At 38.5% G+C, this 22,549-nt stretch overlaps 1 protein-coding gene across 3 annotated transcripts in view; it reads right to left on the reverse strand.

The window, feature by feature from the left end:
* The window catches only part of ptpn12 (protein tyrosine phosphatase non-receptor type 12), a 135,577-nt gene that overhangs the window by 17,323 nt on the left and 95,705 nt on the right, over window positions 1–22,549 (reverse strand). For all 3 annotated transcript variants that reach the window (XM_080207449.1, XM_080207448.1, XM_080207450.1), the window contains exons 9-13: window positions 21,891–21,957; window positions 18,677–18,754; window positions 15,538–15,627; window positions 12,763–12,848; window positions 2,905–3,863 (exon numbers count right to left, since the gene is read on the reverse strand). In XM_080207449.1, the coding sequence (XP_080063575.1) occupies window positions 2,905–3,863; window positions 12,763–12,848; window positions 15,538–15,627; window positions 18,677–18,754; window positions 21,891–21,957 (1,280 nt within the window). The remainder of the gene's footprint in view (window positions 1–2,904; window positions 3,864–12,762; window positions 12,849–15,537; window positions 15,628–18,676; window positions 18,755–21,890; window positions 21,958–22,549) is intronic.

Below are 22,549 nucleotides of genomic sequence, written 5' to 3' on the forward strand. Positions count from 1 at the left end.
GAAGCATAATAATAAAAACACCATATGCAATGCTTTTTGCATTTTACCAACAGGCACAAGTTTATAGTACATGCCTTATTCCTATAACTATTGAGATCATAACGTCTCAATACTTATTTTACCTACTAGTCAAAATTGCATTAGCCTGATCAGATTCCCAATTTAGTCATGTGGCTAGTGTGTTAGATAACTAACTTCAAAACAGTCTAACAGGAAATTGAGAATTTTGTTTGACTGTATTTGTGGAACAATAATGGCTTTCAAAAAACAACAAGAATTAAACCAGTTAGTAGCAAAACTGCCATTGATTTTGACAATTTTGTATGATGCAATCGCACTAAGCAAAATAGAAATGCCCCCATTTCTGAAAAAGGACAGTTGAGTATCACCAAATTATCAATAACTGTCATCAAGCAGCAACCGTCGTCACACAAAAAACCTGTGGAAAAAAAACAGTCCGATTCGCATACAGTTCTGCCATCACAACCGATCCCATTTCAAAAATCGGACAATAAGAATTGTTCCTATGAATTCTGCACATTTGAAAAAGAAAGAATGTTATGGTAATTTCCAAGTCAAGTTGTACCTAATTTTAATCAGTTTAGTTAATAAACACATGATGCATGATTATTCTTTGAGGTACTGTGTACAGTACCTGAGACCATTTCAACTGGCAGATCAGATTGAAGCCATCAGGCGAGATTGGGTTGCAGTTGAATATGCAAGAATGTCAACATTAGCTGACTTGTCCTCTGCACCCCCCCCCCCAACCCCTGTCCAAATGTTTGCGACAATAGGAAGTTCATTATGTCACAGCAAGGGGAACAGGGCTGTGAGTGAACAATTCAAACATTAAGACAATTAGGTTGTTGAGAAGGAAGTGCATTCAATGCCACAAAAGGAGAATTAATATGGGGGAAGGCAGGGGTGCGGGGGGGCGGGGGGAGGGAGGAGAGATGAAGCGGAGGGAGGGGGGAGGGCAGGCGGAGATGAAGCAGAGGGCGGGCGGAGATGAAGCAGAGGGCGGGGGATTATTAAACTAAAGCTCTTATGATGTTATTTTGTTGTTATGTGTAGCTAATATTGTAATCTCAAAACTTAGCCACAATCAAGCAGGTACATGTCAGAAATTGTGTCCTTCTCTCCAGTGTTTTGCAACATCTATGATGATTAGGATATTTAATCCCATCCATAATTAGATATTCAAACAGAACTTTAAAGAAGTTAAAAATCAGTGCAGCACTTATGGCTTTTGAAGCTGGCCTATTCTATTAATCTACGTTTGGAGGGGCAAGGATGGTAAAGAGGAGAGGAGGAAACTGGAAAGAAGCACATTTCTTCTTTCTAAGTTCTCTTTTATTCTGCATGGAGTCTCTGAATAGCACGTAGTTTTTTTTAAAAAAATTGCACATCCGAGGTGGTGGTGGTGGAGTATCTACTTAATCCACAGTAGTCACTGTGACAATGGTATTCTCACAACAGGTTATTTTAAGATATTGACTCAGCAATAAAAGAATGGCATCAAATTTCCAAATCTATGCTGTGACTTGTAACTTTTAGCTGACAATGTTCCCATGATGCTGCTGCTATTATCCTTCTTTATTGTGAAATTCACAAGGCAACATGTACTGAAACTACAGTGCACCAGTGGTGGAGGGAGTAGTAGGGGCACAGACCAAATAGACAGCTTAGTCCTGTATGGTATCAAGCTTCAAATGCTGTGATGGCTATGCCCATCTAGACACCTGGTGAGTTTTCTATCACCCACTTAGAGTTGCATAAATGGTAGAAATATCTTTCCACTTTATAGAAAGCAGAATGACAATATCAGAAACCTACTAAAAAGAGAGATACTGAAATATCTACAGCGATGTTGGAAAGGAAACAAAATACATGACACTTGTGGGCAGTCTTTTCAATACGTGCAGCATCTTTCTCACCATAGCTGCAAAACCACAGCATATTATTACACACAGCAAGAACAAAAATAAAATAAAAACCGAACAATTCTACGTCTCAGAATAACATCAGTCATTCTTCTGAACTCTAAATAAATTTCAAATGCAACTAATGAGTTACATTTCCCTGTTACAGTTTGATACCAAATCACAATGTAGAAAGATAATTAAATACTGTCAATCAAGTGCCTTACACTGGAGACCACAGGCTGAGAGAGAACTCCTAAAACACTGCCTCTGAATGAATTGTCACAATTTACACACACGAAATGTATGCAAAAAAAACCTTTTGGTAAAATGTTTGTAAAGTTTTGCAGAAGTTTCTTCACACTCCAGATATTACACTTTTGAAATAAATGTTTTATTTCTGACCTGCAGTCAGAAGTGTACAATCTATAATTGTATACCTTGTTCACCAAACAACATAATTGTGATTAACTGCAGGACTTTCCCCTTTATACCATTTCCATTTAAGAATTGTCCAAACTGTTGCTTTCAAAAGGCAGGCAAAGTTAAAGCTGAAAATAACTGAACGCTGAACTTCTTGAGCAATGAAGCAGTTCAACTAAACGAGCAGATCATGATCAAAACTAGTCAACCATTTAGTACTGAAAGGTTTTTGCCCAACACCATGTACAACTGTAAGAATTCAACTGGTTGGCAATTGTTATGGACACAAAACAGTACAAGATTATTCAACAAACAAGGCAAGAATTCTGTTTCTATGACAAATAATTAATGTTTCAAAAGTGTCATTTTCATGTAAACTATTGCATTTTGTTTAGACTTACCGTAACAGCTACAAAGTCCAAAATACAAGTAACAATAAGATGTAAAGTGAAGTTTTATGTAGTTTCTAACAATGTTAAACTCTATAAAAATTAAATGATCAATGATTTCCACTCCAAAAGAGTGCTGGATTTCTTAGTATGAAGTAAACACTTACATTTCTGGACTCCTAAATTTAACTTGTTGGATGAGTGTTCTCGGGCAATAGACATGGGTGATATTTTTCTTGTTGATGGGGTTTCATTTTGTATGTTGGCAGTAACAATGGAACTCGTTAAAATACTGGTAACATTTTTAGGTACAGCTTTCCCAACATCCACCTCGTCCGGTTCTGAGTCAGAATGGAGAGGATTAGTAAAACTGAGGGGCACTGCATTTACATAGTGGTCACTGGTGTCCACAGCCAAATGCTGAACTACCGGTATCTCCTTCGACAATGGCTCTGCTGGTATATCAGGCGCTTTAGAAGAATGACATTGAGCATTGTACAATTTGTCACTAGTGGAAGACTTAAGTGTAGTTGGTGCACATTCATGGCTTGCCTTGTTCCACAAGGCATGAGCTCTTTCTTTAAGTGGCAATTGTACTGGTCTCAAGACAACATCAGAATTCCTCCGTCCTTGAGTAGCATCTGTGTGCTGAATATTCATCTCTGAATTTACCGAAACTTGTCCACAGCTTAATTCCACAGATTTACTTGTTTGCTCAATCTCAACTGTCGAAGTGGACTTCAGTTTACTTGATGGTACTCTGTTAAAAGAGCTGTTTCCTCCAGGTGGGGACACTTCAAAGCTTTTGGGTCCTTCTTGGAGTGGTATCTTCTTTATTTCAATACTCAGTTTTCTTTCCAGCTTTTTTTCAATAGGTTCAGTGTGCGCAGCACAATTTTCAATCTGTTTGTAAGTATCCACAGGTTTGTTGTAGTTTTCATTGAGATCTGTGGGAGGTGGTGTAAATGAGTGCACCACTGGTTTGGGATGATAGCGGTCATTATCTTGCCACACAGTAGTAACAGCTGGATATGCAGATGGAGGTGAAGGAGTGAGGATAGGTGGCACTGGTTGGGGCTCCGGAGGCTGCAATATTTCTTCTTTAGCATCTCCTTCTACCAGGCAGCTATGAAATTATTTTGGTTGGGGAGGGGGTGGGATGCAGAGGGAAAACAGAAGGAAAAAAAGGAAAAGGATTAGATAACATCACCAAATCTTTGAAGGCAAAGAATCCAGACACATTAAACAGCAAAAAGAACCATGAGAAACCAAACAGAATGGAGTGCATTTTATGGCAACATGTGTTTCAAAAGATGGTCCTTTATAACTTTACTTGCTGGGTAGAGACAAATATTTGGACGACAATTTAAACCAATTTACAAGACACCACAAACTAGAATATCATAGCACTATTGTCTCACGGACAGAATACCACAAATTAAGGGACTGTAATAAATGTCAATCTATCCATTTCCTTCCACAGCTCAAAGAAATTAATAAATTAACTCAGTGACCAAGCTCTTGTTCATCTAGCTGAGATTCAAACTCAACTTTGCAAAAAAATTATTGTATGCTGTCAAATACCAAATTTCTTTATGTGACAGTATTTTACATTCATTATACTCAAAGAACTCATACTGATTTGCTGTCACACTTTGTAACTGTTCAAGAAACTGGCTGAAATATTATATAGTCAATATGATTTATCAAGTCATAAAACCCACTACATTTTCCACAACTGTATTCAAGTTAAAATATAACTTCACTTCCAGGATGCTGTGACATGGTTATCACAATAAAAAAGCAACTCACTTTGCCGAATGACCACATATGCCACAGGTGAGAAGTGTGTTTAACTCTCACCATTTCTGAGCAAAGAATAAGGAAGCAACACAAAAAACAAGCACTCAAACCAAATGACAAAATAACACCTTCAAAGTTCTTCAATTGAAAAAAACAAGTTAAATGTAAAGATGGGGACAAAAGTGAAACTTTTTGTCTAACACCTTGCCATTGACCTCCAACTGGACAAAGCTCAAGCAATGATGTTTATACTGCCCGGACTCATCAACACACTGAATTTATCTTTACATCAGCACAAGTGAAATCACTTTCTCTGGTTCACTTAGTAACAGCAATATTATTCAAATAATGAATCAATTCAGCCCAAGGACATGGATGGAGATAAAAGCTGTGTGCAAACAAAATTACAGGCAAAACAATTTTAATTTAATGAAGACACACACCGATGAATGCAGGGTAGAATAGGATTTGAAGAGCTTTTTGAATACAGGGAGACAAGTGGCATCATGAGGGAAGTTAGTCAGCAAATTCCCAAAAGCAGATGCACAATGGCTACTTCCTTATGGAGCAAGGGCAAAAGTGATGCAATGTTGAAGTGGCAGTGCTAACCACTGTGCCACCATGCCGTCCCAAAATGATGGAGGAAATTAAGGTTACATAGAAACCATTATTGCCTAGATTCTATCTGGCCTCTTTCTCCCCTCCTGAACAGTAAATATCACAATGCTCTTCCTTTTGTGTTACCCCGTATGCATCGAGTTTGGTCTTCGAAAGTTTCCCTTGTCACTTCATCTGCAGACACAGCATGATCATCAAGGAAATGCATGTCTGACTAAAATTATTTAGATCTTATTGCTTACCAATTTGCATTTTCAAAAAATACACTGAAAGTCTCTTGTGCTATTTAAATACACATCGAATTTTATCCAAACAAGACTTCAAGCAAAAATTCTATTTAAATTGAATGCAAATTAAACTTTGCATTAAAATCAACAGAAAGTCACTCCAAAAGTGTCTATTGGACCAGATGCCAAATTGTTCAATACCAAAGCAGTAAGTGAGCCGATGCAGCAATACTTAACTGCAGTACACAAAGTAACAGAATATTTATAAACCTAAAAAAGCTATCTGAAATCAGAGATTAGTTAACTTTGCTCATATTAGATAGAGGAGGAGATAAAAGGCCTGTAAAAGGTGAAAAAAGCAGAATGTGAGAAAGAAAGAAAGAAAGAAGAAAACATGAGTGCATGTGCACTTGTAGCAGAGGCAAATGGAGAAAAACATGGATGATAAATCTAGACTTGGGACACTAATAAATTACAATGAATTGGTTTTCACATGAAAGGAAGGATGAAAAAGGACGTCATGGATAATGTGGGCGTAGGCTAACTTGAGACTAAGCACAGAAAGATAAACAGGAAAAGTTAAAATCAACAGCAAGTAAACCAAATCTAACATATCAACCATCCTCCACCTCTTCTGCTAAAAGATTGAGAGAAGTGTGAATCATGTTTTGTTTTAAAGGAAATAGTGCTGTAATGGAAGCTTGCCAACTTAAACAAAATGATATGTACAAGTTTAACGCTTCAAAATTGCAATCTAACAGAATCTTGACACTTATGAAATTAAAACAAAATAATCTTGCAAGATCAAAAATAAAAGTGTAAATTGTGTTACTCCAAGGTCTTATCAGATGCCTTTCTCATGCCTCACAAAGTAGTCATCTTTCTCAGGCAACTACTTTCGCTTCCTATATCCAAAGTATGACCTAATATGTGAAGTCATGTGTCCTGAGCAAACAATACAACAGTTCATTGTCTAAATTTATATATAGGGTTTCCATAAAGCAATCGTGGTTGCTATCAAAGTGAATTTATAAAAAAATTACAAAAGGACTTTAGTGAACCGGATGGTTTCACGGTTCATCATTAGACTTTTAGTTCCAGATCTTTATTGAATTCAAATTTCACAATCTGCCATTACCCATAGTCTCTGAATTGACAATACCACTACACCATCTTCCCCGAATTAGCAAATACAAGCAAACACCACAAATGTTCTGAAAAACAAAACGCAGAAAATGCTGGTAACACACACAGGATGTCAACATCTAAGTGAGAAAAGATAGATTAAAGCTGTTGGCAAAAAGTTTAATCAAAGCGGAAAAGAGACAAAAATATATTGTCCAAATATTGTCATGTTATTAGAAATCAAGATAAGGATGAACAGAGAAATAAATACTGAATCCAAAAGCAAGTCAGTTGAGTTCCTTTAAAAATATATTTTGGGTAATAAATAGTAGACTTTTCACAGTACTTTAGAATTACACTTTTCATTACTAATTATTGTTGTACTCAGTATTACAGGGACATTTGAGTCAATGGAAGTTGTACCTTACCTCCACACGGTTGTCAAAATCATAAATAACTAGGGTATTAAACTTCCAAAATTTATACTGATGCAGCTTTGCCTCGAGAAGCTAATTTTATCAGTCGAAGGAAATTTACCTGATGAATACCAACTACAAAACCTCTAAAAAGACTACAGAAAGACCAACCAGAGCTAACTACGTTTGCTTTGAATTGATGAGTAAAAATTGCATATTGATGCATGTCAATTTTGTGCACTTGGGTTGTCAGCACCTAACATGCTTCAGGGAAGACCACAGAAGTAGCCAAATTCCTCACCACATATTGTCACTAACCATTTTAAAGCTGATACCTTATGTTATCTTCATTTCTTTTTGCAATTAAACTACATGATGCACAGCATAGAAGTGACTAATAAATTATGGGCAAAACACTGTCCCCAAGACTATTCTAAACACATTCTTTTTAAGACAAGCATTTACTTATTGTTCCTGAAACATAGATTAATGAAATGTGGTTAAAACAAAGTACTAACTTTAATAAGGTAATTAATAAAAAGAAAATGAAAGTCACTGTCTCTTCTCCGGGCTTAATAGTCCCTAAGGGTTTATCAAAACCACATAATGACTAAGTTGAAATTGTATGTTAATGCAACTGCCATATCTTGCAAAAAAACCGACTTAAAATATTTTTGAATAAAATAAAAGATATGCTAAAACAGGTTCCAAAACTGCAGTCCATGGTTTATGACACTCAGTTATTCAAGGAATTAAGAACATCTTTTGATGAAACAAAGCAATAACTTGGAGACTGTTTACCTTGTTTGTGTAATTTAAAAAAAAACTGTGGCAAATTCTATCAAGTTTCTTTTTCTACAAAATAATATTGGAGAAGTCGAAATTATCCTCCATGTTTTTGTGGCTTACTTTTTAAGCAAATAACACAATGTTGCGAGCTGCTGCCCTCCTAATTCAATAGTCAATCGTACATCCTCTCTTTAACCTACATATGGCTCAAGACAACACAACCTTGGTAATCAAAAAGCTAAGTAAAGATAAATCTGCTTAATAGCAAGCAGCAAATGATTACTGCTAACCAAAACATCACTGCCTGAGCTACTAAAACCGAGAAAAAAATAAATCTGATTGCACAAAATCTGAATGCAAACAAAAAAACCCAAAAACAAATACTGCGGATGCTGGAAATCTGGAATGAAAACAGAAAATGCTGGAACTTCTCAGCACATCTAACAACAACTGTGCAGGGAGAAAGAGTTAACATTTCAAGTTTGATGTGGATTCAGAACATTAACTCTTGTCTCGCTATATGTTACAGGACATTTTGGGTATTTCCAGCATTGTGTTTTAATTCCAAAAATATATATTCACACCCATCAGAAAAAATGTTCCATCGGATCTATGAAAGTGTAACAAACAACCATACCGGTAATGTTCACCCTTTGTTTTTAGAGGCTGTTTAATCTATGATGCACCTGCTGTTTTTAATAAAAATTCAGGTTTAGCCTATTTGAGAATTGCAGTGATGAAATTATTATGACAAATGGGATAGAAGACACAAGTTTTTGAAAAAAATGAAGAACTCAACTTTCCATTTTTATAACCAAGAAAGGGAAATGCCTAAGCAACTCAAAGAATTTGAATTCCTGGAATGACCAACTCCAAAGGTGTCACAGCGATATCATGGGCAAATACCACAAAAGGTATTTAACGGGAGTTAAGATTATAGATTTGATTGCTGGGATCCGTGTGTCCTTGGGGGAAGGAACGTGCACTCAGAGTTAACATAGATCAGCAAAAGAAATTATGTTATGCAAGCGGGACTTTGGTATGGGATCAGAAATAATGAAGCTGAATTTTGAACAAATAGGAGTTGACAGAATGTGAACGAAGGTAAACCAACAAGGTGATTATGAGCAATCAAGTCTGGAGATGACAAAAGCAGCGATAATGATTTGTGCAGTGAAAGCATGTGGTGCTGGTGGTAATAACAGTTTGTATTTATTTAATGGTTTTAACATGGTAAAACATCCCATAGTACTCCATAGGAGCTTTATCAAACCAAATGTGACCCTAAGCTACATAAGGAAATATTGGAGATGATGATACCCTCAGGGTGATCAAAGTAGTACTGCATAAACTCATGCAGAATGCAAGTTTTTGAGACCAAATTTTTAAGTTTTTGGTGTCACAAGTTGGCTTACATTAACACTGCAATGAAGTTACTGTGAAAATCCTCTAAATGCCACACACCGGCACTTTTTTGGATGCAGAGGGAGAATTTAGCATGGCCAATACTCCCAAGCAGCACATCTTTCAAACTGTGGGTGGAAACCTATGCAGACACAGGGAAAATGTGCAAACTCCACACAGTGACCCACGCCAGAAATCAAACCCAGGTCCCTGGCATCATGAGGCAATGTTAACCACTGTGCCACCATAATTCAAGTAGGGGGTTGATTTTTACAAGCAATATTTGAGGGGTTAAAATAGTTTCACAACAGTGCTGCTCCCTGAGACTGTCTCCAACTAGACATTTCCACGCCTATCTCTTCCATTTGCAGGTTTTTTTTGTTCACGCCCTCTCTTATGACACCCTGCTCCTGAGCATTTGTTCAGCAGCAGTGTCCAGGCAGGAGATTTAGAGAGCCAGCCTGCAATAGTGGCTGTGAAGTGGATGGTGAATATTGGCCAAAAGTAAGATCAACTTGTACATAAGGTCATTTTTTAGTTCAACATATATGGTAACTTTTAACAAACATCTTAAAAGATAATGGAGAGATGAAGATGTTTATGGAGAGAATGCCAGAGCCTAGGGTCTAGGCAGCTGAAGGCATGGTTGCCACAGCTGAGCAATTAAAATCAGATATGCTCAAAAGACCAGAATCAAAAAGAGCACAGATAATGGAAGTTTCTAAGGTGGGAAATGGTTACATAAATAGGGAGAGGGTGTCCAAAGACAATCAAGTGGTGTTTAACTGGGAACAGGGCGTTGAGTTTAAAAATTGGCAAGTCATGTTGCAGCTTTATAGAACCTTAGTTAGGCTGCATTTGGAATAATGTTCAATTCTGGTCGCCAGACTACTAGAAAGATGTGGAGACTTGAGACGATACACAAAAGATTTACCAGGATATTGCCTGGTATGGAGGGCATCAGCTATCAGGAGATGTTGCAGAAACTTGGTTTGTTCTCACTGGAACGATGGAGTTTAAGGGGTGACCTGATAGAAGTCTACAAGATTATGAGGGGTATGGATAGAGTGGAGAGTCAGAAGCTTTTTCCCAGGGCAGAAGAGTCAATTACTAAGGGGCATAGGTTTAAAGTGTGATGGGCAAGCTTTAAAGGAGATGTGAGTCAAGTTTTTTTTTTTACAGAGGGTCGTGGGTGCCTGGGACTCACTGCTGAGTGTGATGGAAGCAGATATGATAGTGAGCTTTAACTGACGTCTGGACAACTAATGAATAGGATGGGAGTAGTGGGATATGGTCCCCAGAAATGTATGGTGTTTAGTTAAGTCAGGTAGCATGGTTGGTGCAGACTTGGAGGTCCGAAAGGCCTGTTCCTGTGCTTTAATTTTCTTTGTTGGTAGACAAGGATATATTTGTGTGCTGAGGGGAAAAAAGGGATTTGTTAGTTCGGTGGTTGAGGTGGCGGAGGGGAGATGGAGGTGGTTCTACTTGTGTTTTTTTTTCTGTGATCACAAAAGTTGGGAGTCTTGTCAGGGTCAAAAGCATGTCGCCAGATCTCCTTTTCACACCGCTTAAATCAAGATCACATCAAGTATGCCTCAAAATACTACTTCTGGCTCCTCGCCCTTACCCGTCTGCTGCATCTTTTAGCTGATAGCAATAGCTGAATAAAGGAAGACTTTTCGGTTAAACGTCACCAAGCCTGACACCATTCTGCTCAGCTCACACTTGAAACTATGAACCATTGTATCATTTCCTTCCTCCTACTCTCTGGAGACACCTTCAAGATAACCTTGATGGAGAGGAAACCTCAGCTCTGAACAAAGGTTCACACCCTGCCATCATTGAAACTGCCCAGTTTCACGTCAGCCTGCCTGTACCCCAAACTCATCCCAATTGCCAATAAAATGTCTACCCACACCTTTACCACTTCCAGGTTTAGTTGATGCAATGTATTTCCCAGCATCTTTCCAAGTTCTACCCTTCATAAATTGAAACTCTTCCAAAATTCTGCCACACGTCATATTTGACACCAGTCCCCATTCATCTATCATGAACTTCACAAGTATATACCAACAATCAATATCAAAGCATTCATTTTAAAAATATTTGTCCTGCTTTGCAAATTCCTTCATGGCCTTGCTGTTTTTCATCTCTGCAAATCATTGTAGTTTTTCTTTCCTGTACATCCTCTGGTTTTTTGACTCTGCCGACTTTTGCATGCAAATTCCTTTCGCTACATTTCTCAAATCCAATTATTTTCATCTTTGTTTCAGTACTTTGGGATGGTACCAAATAAAAATCTGCTAATTGGAATAAATGGATCTTTTTCCAATTAGCAGATAGGATACCACAGGGATCTATGCCAGGACCCCAACTGTTCACTTTATATATTAATAATTTGGACGATGGAACTAAATGTATTTTCTCCAAATTTGTAGTCGTTACAAAGTTTGGGGGGGGGGGGGGGGGATGTTGTGAGCTGCGAGGAGGATTCAGGGATGCTTTAGCGTGATTTCACCAGGTTGGATGAGCCTGGCTGATGCAGTATAATGGCGATAAATTTGAGGTTATCCACTTTGGTAGCAAAAATAGGAAGGCAGATTATTATTTGAATGGGTGTAAATTGAGAAAGGTCAATACTCAGCAAGACCTTGGAGTCCTTGTGCATCAAATCACTGAAAGGAAGCTTGCAGATACAACAGGCAGTAAAAGGAGGCAAATGGTATGTTGGCCTTTACAGCAAGAGGAATTGAATCTAGGAAGAGAGATGTTTTACTGCAATTGTATAGGGCATTGATGAGGCCACATCTGGAGTACTGTGTACAATTTTGGTGCCCTTATCTGAGAAAGGATGTTCTTGCTGTAAAGGGGATGCAGCAAAGGTTTATGAGGCTGATTACAGCAGGGCTGTCACATAAGGAAAGACTAGATTGGTTAGGATTATAATTCACTGAGGCTTAGAAAAGCAAGGGTGAATTTTATGGCAACCTCAAATTCTAATAGCATTAGACTGGATGGATCCGAAAGAATGAGGAGTCCAGAAATAGGGGTCATGGTTTTAAGACCGAGGTGAAGAGAAGCCCAGAGGGTGGAGAATCTGTGCAATTCACTACTACAGAAAGTGGTCCAAAACATTGATTTCAAGGAGGAATTAGCTATAACTCTTGGAGCTAAAGGGATTAAAGGATATTTGAAGGAGGATAGAAATCAGGATATTGAATTTGATGATTAGCCATGATCATAATGAATGGTGAGCAGGTTCAGAGTCAAATGACCTTCTCCTGCTTCTAGTTACTATATATGCTTCTATGCAATTAAAATGTACTAAATTAAGTGCAGCTTGGTCTTTTTGTAAGTAAAACAAAAATTGCATACAGCAGAATTGCATTGCTCAATTCACAACTCCACATTTATGGCCAACATTTTGCACCTCTAAGAATGTCACTCTGCAGGTCATCAGCTAAAATCAAGCCCAAATGCAATGGTATGAAAGCAAATTAGCATCTCATGGAGCTTAACTACAGAAATTCTGCAACTTATTTATGGGTACAATTTCTTCAAGTCTTCCAACCATATTAATCACTTGTGTTAAAACTGTATCTGGCTCTAAACTGTTATATTACCCAAACTGAAAATGAGTTACCTTCGTACTCGTGGCGGCTTTGGCGGAGGTGAATCAGATTTGTCAGGAAGAGAAGAAATAGTTGTATTTTCAGAACTAATATCATCCTATTATAAAAGGCAAAAACAGCTTAAGTGGCAACGATCAATATTTTAATATTGTAACAAGGCTGAGTATAACAATCAATTTACTAAACTCAGAGCCTGGTATTAAAGGGGCAGCTGGAAAGTAAGTGGAACAGATTAAACAACAACAGTACAGACAGCAAGTCTCAAATTCATCACAAGTACAGTCAGATAAAAAGACATGAAAATGATTTAAATCTTCTCACATATTTCCTTTTGTCTTAAAGCAAAGATGAAAGAAAATGAAGGGGGGGGTTCAGGAAGAAGGAGTACTTTCTGTACAAAGTACTTACCCATCTATAAATATAGGTCTATGTTTATCCAGGTCAAGTGTGAATTGCCCAATCTTGTACAGCACTGAACTAAAATTTCCAAACTAAGAGAAGCGTAACAGCTAAAAGAGCTGTTCCCAAATCCAGAGAAGCTAGAATTTCAGCAGTTACTATCACTAAAATCTTCAAAAAAAAAACAACCTATCTAGCAAGTGGAGGGGAGCCGGTTTGGAGTTTCTTTTATATTCATTGCTTAAACATGAATATATATGGCACTTGTTGACAAATAGCTTGACTGGTCTCTCCAGAGTATGTCTGTGATCTGCTTAATCAAGACCCTTGAAAATACTTAATATGCACTAGAAGAACAAATGGGAATTTAAAGAACTAAACACAGGAAATGGTATATACAACAACAAAAATAAGGTTCCAAATTGTGGTTGCTATGTTCAGTGTCTCTTACTTTTTCATCAATTTAAGAATGTTTGATCTGGAGGTTTAAAATAAATTCTCAGAATGGGACTGCTTTTTTTTCAGCAGTGAGTAGCAATTACTTCCAGGAAACTGGCTAAGTGGAGCTGAATGACAGTTATGTGGAGTTTACAGTTAATGTGTTAGAAATGAATAAGGCACCTACTGCTATCAATTCAGTTTCCTCATATAGTTGGTTAGGCTCAGCAATTTATGCTGCACCATTTCCCATAATTATGTAATTAGAACACACCCAAAAACTATTTTAAAAACTTTTCAAGTTAAAATATATTTACTGTTCACACTTTAAAAACCTCAAACTTCACCACTTAAATTTACACAAACACAAAATGAGCAACTGCTGCAAAATCCACACTTGAGTTGCAGTTGCTTATTTAAAATGTGCAAAAAAATACACATTTTACACATTTAATTGTTTAAATACAATGACTGCTTAAAGATGTAGGGGGCAATTTTTCCTTAGTAGTGCAGCAGGCCACGAGACTCAAGCTGGGACTGGAAAGTGGACTCCCAATAGGGTGCCACAGCCTCCGTGAGTCTTCGGCTGCCAGATTTCCGGCACTGTCAGCTCCATGTGAGAAATCGGCACTGCCCAAGAGACAAAGTGGCACTGCCCACTGGGCAGGGCCTCAGGGAAGTTGGGGGGGGGGGGGGGGGGTTGATGCTGCTGCCACTCTGCACTTGGCAGTGATAGAGGAAGGCCAGTGATTAATACTGGCCAGCAAGTGGGAGTTTGAGCATGTCAAAGGTGGCGGGGGTGGGTGGGTGGTGGTGTTGGAGAGAAGGTGCTGTGTGCGCCAACAATGTGAGCTGCAGGACTGGCCAACGATCAAGCTGGCCAGTGATCAGGAGGCCAGCAGTGCAGAGCTACTGCACGTGCCAATCTCCACTATGACAGATCGGCACATGCACTTGGCCTGCTCAGCTGTGTGGCCAGCTGCTCCAGCGGGAATAGACCCTACCCACAGCATTTTAATGAGATTCACACGAGGTCACTCTGCAGTGCACAGAATGTGGGAAGATTTGTTTCCCGCTGAAAACGGAACAGCGGGATTTACTCCAGTTTTTACATGAATTTGACAGTTTTACATCAAGGATTATACTGTACAAAATCATTTTTTGTATCAACGTATACTACAACCCACTTTAATATCAGAATATTGCTACTTGGATCACTTACAACAAAGCATTCTGCTAATTGCAATATGCTTTGAACCCTCCCCCCCCAATCCACTTTATTTATTGCAATGCATAGTATAGACATTATTCAACAAGGTCTGATACGCTCCTGAACCACTTTGTACCAACTTAAAAGCAATAGGCTAGCAATGTTGCAAATAAGCCAGTAGCATACAACTGTGAAAGTATGTAAAAATTGTGACCCTGCTAGCTTGATGAAATAATTTAGCTTTAAAAAAAAATCAGGAAAAGCATCTGCTCAATATTAAAAAGGGCTGAATTTCCTGCCACTGAATAACTTCTCCCAGATGTTCAATTACTCTTAGTGCTTTATTTAAAAAAAAGTATTATGTCAAAGACACAGGTACTGCAAGTGACCACATTTCACTGCACAAGAGGAAACAGGCTTTCCGGAAAAAGCAGCCAGCCATCTGCAAGTAAGTTTTTTAAAAATTTTGGGAATCTACCCATTTTGCCAGTTTTTAAAAAATGTGAAATCGCAATGTTTTTCTTCAATTTGCAAAATATTTAACATGAGCAACTTACTGACATAAAAGTTAAGTAACTTGATAAACAAGCAAGCTGGTGTGCTTTAACGAGAACAATGTCAGTAGACTAAACCATGTCAGTTAACGGCAACCATTTTCTTCACACCAAAGCAAAATGTATCACATGCTGCAAGGAATGAAATATTTCAGTTAAAAGTAAAATATCAAACTATCACTTACTGTGTCAGAAAGATTTTCACTACACTGGTTCCTTTGTAGTTCCTTTTCAAATATCTGAGCGATTGCACGGTGAACAAGCTCATATTGCTCCTGAGAAACAAGTGACACACAGCTTGATATTTGCACTAAAAAAAAACTAAACAGAAGTGGCAGAGTGGTCTGACCACTACCCTTCTATAAAATATCCAAGAATATTGTTTTATTATACACTAGTACATAGTTAAATTTACATATTATTGCTGGCCAAATACAGATAACATACCAATTTGATTAAAGCCCAATACTTAGTTCCTTCAGCAACATGCCATGGATGCTGGAAATCTAAAACAAAACCAGAAAATGCTGGCAATACACAGGCTGCTGAAACATTAACTTTCTCTCTTCACAGATGCTGCCTGACCTGGTGCGTATTTCCAGTGTTTTCTGATTCTATACTTAATCATTTACTGTTTTAAAATATTGTAGAACATTATTTTTTATAGCATCGAAACTAATTACCTTTTAGATTTAGAATCTGCTTTTAACTATATTCTCAAATGTATAGTGCCACCACCAGGAAGTCACCTACAGTTAAAACAGTCATGAGGAATGCCATTGGCTATTAACGTGAATAAACATTAGAACATAGAAAACTACAGCACAAACAGGCCTTCGGCCCACAAGTTGCGCTGATCATATCTCTACCTACTAGGCCTACCTATAACCTTCAATCCCATTAACTCCCATGTGCTCATCCAGAAGTCTCAAAAGACCCCAACAAGTTCACCACCACCGATAGCAGCCGATTCCACTCACTCACCACTCTCCAAGTGAAAAACTTACCTCTGATATCTCCTCTGTACCTCTCCAGCACCTTAAACCTGTGTCCTCTCGTAGCGACCATTTCAGCCCTGGGAAATAACCTCTGAGAATCCACCCGATCTATACCTCTCAACATCCTGTATACCTCTATCAGGTCACCTCTTATCCTTCGTCTCTCCAGGGAGAAAAGACCTAGCTCCCTCAACCTATCCTCATAAGGCATGCCACCCAATCCAGGCAACATCCTTGTAAATCTCCTCTGCACCCTTTCAATAGCTTCCACATCTTTCTTGTAATGAGGCGACCAGAACTGCACACAGTACTCCAAGTGGGGTCTGACTAGGGTCTTATAAAGCTGCAGCATTATCTCCCGACTCCTAAACTCACTCGATTAATGAAGGCTAGTACACCATGCGCCTTCTTGACCGCATCCTCCACCTGAGAGGCCGATTTAAGAGTCCTACGTACCTGGACCCAAGGTCCTTCTGATCCTTTGCACTGCTAAGAGTCTTACACTTGATATTATGCTCCTTCATCCCATTGGACCTCCCAAAATGGACCACTACACATTTATCCAGGTTGAAGTCCATCTGCCACTTCTCCGTGCAGTCTTGCATCCTATCTATGTCACGCTGCAACTTCTGACATCCCTCCAGACTATCCACAACACCACCAACCTTCATGTCGTCGGCAAACTTACCAACCCATCCCTCCACTTCCTCATCCAGGTCATTTATGAAAGTTACAAACAGCAAGGGTCCCAGAACAGATCCCTGAGGCACTCCACTGGTGACTGACCTCCATGCAGAAAAAGACCCATCCACAACCACACTCTGCCTTCTGCAGGCAAGCCAGTTCTGGATCAAACAAACATTCTTTATTAAAACCTAGTCTCAGCTGCATCAGAAGGAAAAGTCAAATAGAAAAATGAAAAACATTTAGAAAATACCTTTCTTAATTTCAGGATATCACAAATCAATTTATATCAATGAAGTACATTTAAAGTGCAGTCCAATGTTATAATACAGAATTCAAGGCTGCCAATTTGCATGCAACATGGCTCCAAAAGCAGCAACATTAGGACATGATCTGTTTCAGGTCAAGGGTAATTCTTGGCCAGGAAATAAAGAACTTTCTTGCTCTAGTTGCAAATATTGTTATCCGGTTTTGTTTAATGTCAACCGAAGGAGTAGATGGGGCCCCATCTAAAACAATCATAAGAAATAGGAACAGATGTAGGCAATTCAGCTTCTAGAGCCTATTCCGCCATTAAATACAATCATGGCTGTTCTCATCTCAGCTTCAACTCCAGTTAACTACCCATTCGCCATAGCTCTTCAAACTCTTACTAATTAAAAACATGCCCACCTCTCCCTTAAATTCAAAGTCCTGACATTCACCATGCTCTGGAGTAGTGAGTTCACAAACTTAACCCTTTTAGAGAAGTAATTATCTCCGTTTTAAATGTGCTACCCTTATCCTAAAATTATGACCTTGCATTATACATCACCTCAAAAATACATCTCTCAAATGTCAAACTTCCTTGGTTCTGCATTAGAGAATCAGCCTATATTTTGTGCATGAGCTTCTCGATGGGACTTGAACCCTTAATGGTAAAAATGCCATGCTAAGAAACTGTGCACTACTCTCTAGATGCAGGCATTTCCTTCCACTGAATGAAGAAACTTGCATATTTTCTTTTAAAATGAATAAGCACCATGGTTAAACTACTTCTTCAAAATCAACACTGACTTTTCACGTTGCTGGATTCAACAGTTTATCTACTAAAAGAGGGCAATTAAGTTCCATTCAAATCAATAGAAGCCTACTAACCACTAGAAATGTTGATTGCCAATTTAGGGACTGCATAAAGAACAAATGTTCCAAATTAATAACAACAAAGTACTAAGAATGCTGCAGAACTTCAATTTCAAATAGGATTTTACTTTAAAATGTGCAATTATGGAAAGAGTAGAATTAATTTTATTCCTATCCATTAAAAGATGTTCCACTAAATGAAGATCTAATTGCTTAGTCTGTTGTTTTGAAAAACTTCATATTTATTTGCACTGATGTCACACAATTGGTGACTAGATTACGTTCAAAATTAGTGAAATATTCTATTTAATGTTATAATGTAAACTGACTAATTTTTACATGATTAGCAAGATCTTTGGGGATTACAGCAACTGATAACTTACTCCATTGCTCCAATGAAATTAGAGAATTTGGCACAAAGTGAAGTCCATACTTTCAATGACATTGCATTTACCCAGTATTTTAATACAAAGAAGCATCCCAACATGCTACAAAGAATAATAAATAAATGTAAACATACCTTCGTTTGGACCGCAGAGTGCCTTTGTGTTCTCATTTCTTGAATCAAGCTAAACACACTGAATTCTTCAGGAATTTTCTAGCAAAAAAAAAGTTTGGCAAAATGTGAATGGTAACCCATAAAATGGAACTAAATTGTTCTGAATTGCGTAACACAAGGAGGGCACCATCTTGTCTTTCAAGCCAGATTCCCCGTTAAACAAGATCATGGCTGATCAATAACCTCAACACCACTTAATTCCCTTAGTACCCCAAAACCTAGTGTTTGGTCTTAAATATACTGAACAACTGTGTATCTACAGCTCGCTGGGATACAGAATTCAAAAGTTTCATAACCCCTTTAGTGAAAAATCTTCTCATCTCGGTCTTAAATGGCTAGCCACAGGTTCTAGATTATCCGCCCTGGGGAGACAATTTTTCAGTCACGTTGGCTGGCAGCTCTGTAGTCCCAGCAGTCCTGTACTAGTTTCAGAAGACTGATGCAGCCCAGGTTTAAAAAGTAATTCTGAGATTTTGGACAGGCTTGGGCTGCAGACCCAAGGAAGTGGAGAGAGATGGGAGCAGGGGGTCTGGTTTCAGAGGCCGAAGAGGAGTGGGAGTGCTTCTGATAAGCACCAGGGACGACAACACCCATCTCTCCCCTCCCCCTAAACCCCCCCCCCCTCAAAAGGAGGTACTCCTCTTCCTGCCTGACAACAGTCCATTCAGCTTGTTCAACAGTCAACAGTCCTTCATAATTGATTGAGACCAATAATTGGACCAAAACGTGGGAGATGGGTTAGTGCAGTGGAATAGCACTAATCCAGTGGGAAGGCTATCTGCTTTGTTTTACCTATTCTCAAGCCTTCAAATATGTCAGTGGACATGGGCCATAAAATCCAGCATTGGACTACATTACAGTAAGCCCCCTCATCTAGGTCTTTACAATAGACAATAGCTGAGACCTGAGTCCTGATCCTTGCACTGCTCTGCAACTCAAAAAATGTTCCATTCATTTCAACTGCTTCTTCTGTTCATTAACCAATCCTCAAATTCTAGTAGATTATATAAAATTAGAATTCAGGGGACTGGTCTAATCTCGTGGTTCCTTATCAAACGCTTTTGAAAATCCAAATACACTTTACCCTCAGTTTCTCTGTATCCATCTTATTAGTTACATCCTCAAAAAAAAAACTAACATTTGTCAAACAGAGGGGGAGTGAGAGGTTTTGAGACAAAATTCTAGAGCAGCTGAAGCCATAACCACCAATAGTGGAGCAATTAAAACTCAGGATCCTGGAACTGGGGGAGCGCAGAGATCTTAAGTGAGCAAACATTACAGAGATTGGGGGGGGGGGGGGGGGGGGTAAGACCACAAAGGATTTGAAATAAAAGGATCAGAACTTTAAAATTAAGTCGTTAGAGCCTTGCAATCAGTGTCAATGTGCACGGAGGTAGTGAGTGAAGGGAACTTGGTGCAGATTGGGATAGAAAGCCACGACAGCACTGGAATAGTTAAGTCCAGGGGCAACAAAAGGCATAGATAAGGATTTCAGGAACAGAAGAGCTGACAAAGATGGGATGCTTTTAAGTGGAAGACAGTTTTGGGATGAAGGGATATATGGTCATATTTGTAACTGTTCACATATAATTTCCTGTCTAATCCAACATGTATCCCATATATTGCTTAATCTCTCACACAAATATCAACTGAAATTCTATCACAATATAAGTTTTACAACCCATAACTGGAAGTTGCAATATTAGAATTTAGTGGCAGTGTCAGGTACAATCCCAGGTGTAAAAGATGTTGGGAGCTAAGTCCCTAGGGTCTGATGACCTGCACCCTAGAGTATTTAAGGAGATGGCAGCAAAGGTAGTAGATGCATTAGTTACGATATTCCAAAATATCCTAGATTCTGGAAAGGTATCAGTGGATTGGTAACACACTAATATGACACCTTAATTCAAAAAAAAAAGAGGAGTTGAAAAGTGGGAAACTGAAGAGTAGTTAGCTTGACCTCTGTGCTGGGAAAGTTGTTGGAGTCAATCATTAAGGAGGAGATAACCCAACACCTGGGAAAACAAAGCTCAATTCACTAGTACCAGCATGGTTTTATGAAGGGCAAGTCATGTTTGGCAAAGTTGCTGGAGTTCTTTGAGAACGTAACCAGCAAGGTGAATAATGCAAATCCCATGGATGTGGCATATCTAGACTTCCAGAATATATTTGACAAGGTGTTGCATGAAAATAACTGATCCAGAGGTTAAATTCCAGGGGGTTGGGGTTAGAGCATTGACTTTCATAGAGGATTGGCTGACAGAAAGCAGAGGGTCAGGATAAGTCCTTCTCCAGATGGCAAAATGTAACTGTGTCCAGGATTGATTTTTCGCAGCTCAACCGTTTATAATCTATATAAACAAACTGCAAACAGGGACAGAGTGTAACATAGCAAAATTTGTAGATGATCCTATAATAGGTGGGAAAGCAGTCTGCGATGAGGAGAAAGAAGAGTTTACAGATGGATACTGATGGGCTAGGAGAATGGCCCAGAGTCTGGCAAATGGAGTTTAATTTGAATAAGTGAGAGATTATCCATACTGGCCAGAAAAATAAAAGAGCAAATTATTTAAATGACAAGCAGATTCAAAGTGCATCAGCAGAGAGGGCTCTGAGTGTCCTTGTACATGTATCACAGAAAGTGGCTATACCAAGAAGTTGAATTTTGGCACTTATTGCAAAAAGGACTAGGTTTTAAAAATGGCAGTTACAACTGGACAAGGCATTGGAGAGACCGCACCTGGAGTATTGTGTCTGGTTTTGATCTCCTTGAGGAAGATAATTCAGAAATTTCAAACCGTCCTTGTTTTTCTTTTTTTTTTGAATTGTTCATATAAATGTGTTCATAATGCAGCAATTCACACATTTAACTTATTTCTGCTGATTTAGCTATTAAATTTTAAATGCTAAAATTAATATTTGGTTGAATTTTTTCTGTGCATCTGTGTGTTAGATACACAAAAAATTCAACCAAATATTAATCCAAAAGTGTTTAATCCAATAGTTAGTTTGTGTGTAATACCACATAGTGGAAGATAATGAAATCACAGACAAAAGGTAGTCTGAGTTTAAAAACTTAGCATTTCCAAATGTAGCCCAAATACTGCCATTTCTCTGCTTGTACATTTAGACGATGAAGGTTTTCCTGCGAGGAAAAGAGAAATAGATGACTCACCCCAGCTTTTAGTAAGTTCCAGGTATAATCAATTGCACATATGGCTCCAGTTCTTCCACATCCAGCACTGTAAGCATATAATTTCAGGAAATGACTCAGTGCAGTAGTCTTCCTTAAATCAAAGTCACCATCATCTCCATAAGCAAAACAACAGCAACTCTTGACTTCATGTAATTAAAATTTCAATTCTAGTTCTTTGCTAAGAAAATGACACTTTCACAACTGAAGTTCGTTCGATGACACAGCAGGGTAAATGCAAAAACCTGTAACTCATTGATCCTGGGCTCAAATCCAGTGGTAAATTATGGCAGAGTAAATGTTTGTCTGCCAACATGATGCAAGTTATATCAGTAACTCAGTTTCCAGTTAGTCTAAATACATTCGACTAACATCATATAATTTGGCAGGAGAAAGCAATTTTCCTCAAAGAAGCCATAAGAATAGTCAGAGTGGAAAGCAAAGGCACACAAAGAACATCCTTTGTGACTGAAATCAATGCATTTCCTTCCTGAACCCTTAGGCAGCCTTTGACACAAATACTCTAAGGTCTTTATGTCCAGCTCCATCAGACTGCCTCATTTGGTTCCACTCTTACATAATCCAACCATTTCTAAATGTAATTTATCTTTCTAATACCTTGGGCCCTCTGCCACCTGGAT

This window comes from Carcharhinus amblyrhynchos, chromosome 19 (assembly GCF_965287045.1).
Source record: "Carcharhinus amblyrhynchos chromosome 19, sCarAmb.v2.hapA, whole genome shotgun sequence".
NCBI classification, from domain to species: domain Eukaryota; kingdom Metazoa; phylum Chordata; class Chondrichthyes; order Carcharhiniformes; family Carcharhinidae; genus Carcharhinus; species Carcharhinus amblyrhynchos.